The 4,043-nt window shown below is 39.8% G+C and overlaps 1 protein-coding gene across 1 annotated transcript in view; it reads right to left on the bottom strand.

Annotated features, from left to right (window-relative positions):
* Positions 1–4,043, bottom strand: part of LOC106877472 (DNA repair protein Rev1) — a 37,626-nt gene that overhangs the window by 21,399 nt on the left and 12,184 nt on the right. Inside the window, exons 8-9 of the mRNA XM_052976909.1 lie at positions 2,993–3,152; positions 990–1,109 (exon numbers count right to left, since the gene is read on the bottom strand). Of these exons, the coding sequence (XP_052832869.1) occupies positions 990–1,109; positions 2,993–3,152 (280 nt within the window). The remainder of the gene's footprint in view (positions 1–989; positions 1,110–2,992; positions 3,153–4,043) is intronic.

Here is a 4,043-nt window from a genome sequence, read left to right as displayed (position 1 = left end):
CATAGTAGGTGCCTTAGGTATAATAAAAAAGTATTCAGACCAATACATAACAAAAACACCAGGACTTACAAATATATATAACATACAGAAAATTGCACTACTGGGCACTGCATACATCCTACGCAAAACACTTTCAATACAGTAACCATAAGAGCATCACAGCAAACCACAGCACATACCCAAGGCGCACAGAGCGGCGCTCGGTAGTGAAGTGAAAGCACGTTATAAAAATAAAACTACTGAATAATAATAACAATAATAATAATAATAATAATAATAATAATAATAATAATAATAATAATAACAACAACAATAACAATAATCATAATGTGGTTTCTAATTTCAGCACAACACCAACAATTTTCAGAGGAGAGGGTTAGTTGATTATATCAACCCCAGAAAGGCCAAAAGGCACAGCTGGCCTCTGCAGGAATTGAACTCTGAATGTAAAGAACCAAAAGAAATGATTGTTAAACATTTTCTCTGATGCATCAATAATTCTACCAGTTTTCTGCCCAGATAACTATTTTAAACTCTGGCACAAGGTCAGTCATCTTGGACACATGAAAGTATTTTGAGAGAATTCTTTGTAAACAATTCTATTATCTTCTATCTTTTACTTGTTTCACTGTGGCCAAGCTGGGGCACACCCATGAAAGATTTCATCGAACAGATCAACCCCAGTACTTATTTTTCTTTTAAAAATCTGGGACTTATTTTTGTCAGTTTATTTTGCCAAACTGCTAAGTCACAGGGATATAAACAACCAACACCAGTTATCAAGTGCTGGGGATGGAACACAAACACAATGGGCTTCCACACAGTTTCCGTCAACCAAATTCACTTATAAGGTATTGGATAGCCCAGAGCAATGGTAGAAGACCAAGCTACCATGCAGTAGGACTGAACCTAAATACAGACAGTTGCAAAGCAAGCTTCTTAACCATACAACCGAAAGAAAGATAGATTACACTGCTGTAAATGTTTACCTGGTAAATTTTTAACAAGTTGTTTCTGCATAAAAGCCTCCACTTCATGTTTTTCCACAAGAAACTGCCCATTTGGTTTGGCACAAATTGTTGCCAATCGTGCTACCAAAATATTAGGACCTGAAATAAGAAGCAAAGGTTAATCAATGTGAAGAGCATCGATTAGAAAGGTCTACAATTTTAATTCTTGTCAATATTCTAACTTCCCAAAAATGTAGTTGTATGCTGTCAACTTAATGTGACAGTCCCCTGAAGGGAATAATACTACTGTTGGTTAGACCTAGGAAGCTGCACCGCTTCCTGTCGGCCTTGACACATTTCTTGTGTCCTTATGTTTACAAGGGGGAGACAAGCACCTCCACCCAGGTAAGCCTGCATCCAGAGACTTGTTTCTGAGATGCAGGCTTAGCTGGGTGGAGGTGCTTGTCTCCCCCTTGTAAACATAAGGACACAAGAAATGTGTCAAGGCCGACAGGAAGCGGTGCAGCTTCCTAGGTCTAACCAACAGTAGTATTATTCCCTTCAGGGGACTGTCACATTAAGTTGACAGCATACAACTACTTCATCGTATCACTACTGCATAAATCTCTCTGAGAGATTTAGAAATGTATTATTTCTAAATTCCCAAAAATGTGTCAAATATACTACTACTACTACTACTACTACTACTACTACTACTACTACTACATCATCATTTCCATTATTTTGATGCCCATTTTTTTTCCATGCTTGCATGGGTTATATAGGGTTTAAATGAGGCTGATTTTCTACAGCTGGATGCCCTTCCTGTCACCAACCCTCACCTGTTTCCAAGCAAGGTAATATTTCCCCTTGGCCAGACATGTTTTCACAGATGTTTGGAAATGATGGATATCCTTGTTATGTGGTTACACCCATTTACAACTTTTATGCAATGCCAAGGCAAAGCAACACCAACTCAAACAATCACACACAGAGTCTACCAAATCCATCCACAAGGCTTTAGTCTGCCCGAAGCTATTGTAGATGACACTTGCCCAAGGTGACAAGCAGTGGGACTGAACCTGGAACCAAGCAGTTGGAAAGCAAACTACTTACCACATAGCCACACCTGTGCCTATATTCAACACATATTAACTGATTTCAATAATTAAGCAGCTAATTAGTAGAATTGTTAGAGCATCAGATATACTGCCTAGTGATAATCATTCTGCCAAGATCACCTTTGTTTCCGGGGGTTGATAAAGTACCAGTCATGTACTGGGGTTAACTCTTCTTTTTTTTTTATCTGACTTTCTCTCTTCTCAAAGAAGTCTGTTGTGGTCATACCTGGGAGTGCACGTTAGATAAATGAAGTCTTAGATAGACATGTCTGAATATCAACTTGAGATAGTCACAGCTAGAAGATCCTTGAGATCGTAGATCTGCTGGACCCAGGCTGACCTAGGGTTAAACAACAATTCCAATACTGATAACAGTAGCAATAACAACATCAATTACAACAATAGCAGCAGCAGCAGCAGCATCATCATCATTAGCGGTAGCAGCACTTCGAACACCACCAGTTACCATTGCCATCACTATCACAATCATCAACATTGTCAATTCCACCACTGCCACCACCACCCCACCACCATAGTCATTGTCTTCACTACCACTATCCTCACCACCACCACCATCACTAATGGTCATCATGAACCATCACCATCACCACTACTACCACCACCATGGCCACTATTATAATCATCATATCATCCATCCGTTTTCCCATGCTGGCATGGGTTGGGCTAATCGTAGCAGTGCTAAAGCAAGTTCTTACTCATTGTTACAACCCACCTAGATGGGTCAGGAGGCTAAACCTTCCTTATACTTCCTACCTTCAGCTTGGCTGCCATGACTGGATGCTCTTCCTGTCACCAACCACTTTACAGAACATACCGAATATATTTTATCATAATAATCAATAACAACATTAATTACTTCTAACGAAAGCAACATTAATTAGTGCAACAACAACGACTTACCGAGGCCAGCTGATGCTGTACATCCAGTTTTATCAAAGATTTCTTGTCTGAGAACAGAAACAAAGTCCTTCAGAGCCACACCAGTTTCCTGTAATATTCCACTACAGTCAACAAACATTTCATCACAGCTGATCGCTTCAATATCGTGTGTATAGCTGCAAGAAATATATCAAAGATACATACATAGCCTCATGGCTGTTCTTCATCATCTCCTCCCTCTACAACCCACACCTATTTCCTTCACCCAAATTAATATTCACTGCATCCACACTCTTTTGTCACACTCTAGCACATTTATCTACCCTGTTTTTCTGCCCCCTATTCTCTCTCTCTCTCATATTTACCGTGTGTTTTGAGGGCACACCACCACCATGTCTCTCTCTCTCTCTCTCTTTCCAGCCAGGGAAGCCATGTATTTACCTCTCAAGCAAGATACCTGTTCCTGTCATCTTTATCATATTTTCACATCTTCCAATATTTTATGTCATTCAGTTGTTGTTGTTGCTATTGTTGTTGGTCTTTTCGTATGTGTACTTGGTGACCTCTCTAGTGCTGGTGCTATGATGAAGAGCACCCAATACACACTGTGAAGTAGTTGGTGTTGGGAAGGGCATCTGACCATAGAATCCAAGCCGAAGCCAACATTGAAGCACAAGGTCACCCTCTGGCTATAATAAAAGACACCTGGCCAGAATGCCAAGCAGTGGGACTGAACCCATGACCACACGGTTGGGAAGCAAGCTATCATCATTGTATTAATGTCCACTTTTCCATGTTTGCATGAGTAAGACGGAATTCGTTGAAGCAGATTCTCTACGACAAGATGTCCCTCCTGTTGCCAACTCTCATTTGCTTCCAAGCAAGACCATATCTCTCCATGGCTTCACATGTTTTCAAGGGCATCCGAACATAGGAAAAAAATCTACAACAAATTTTCTCTGATCCATGCAAGCATGAAAAAGTGGATGTTAAATGTTGATGATGATGAAATGTGCGTGTGCATGTGTGTGTATATGTATGTGTATATATATATATATATATATATATATAT

The sequence above is a fragment of the Octopus bimaculoides genome, chromosome 26 (assembly GCF_001194135.2).
Source record: "Octopus bimaculoides isolate UCB-OBI-ISO-001 chromosome 26, ASM119413v2, whole genome shotgun sequence".
NCBI lineage: Eukaryota > Metazoa > Mollusca > Cephalopoda > Octopoda > Octopodidae > Octopus > Octopus bimaculoides.
Note: the sequence above shows the minus strand (reverse complement) of the source record. Positions and strands in the feature narration are given on the sequence as shown.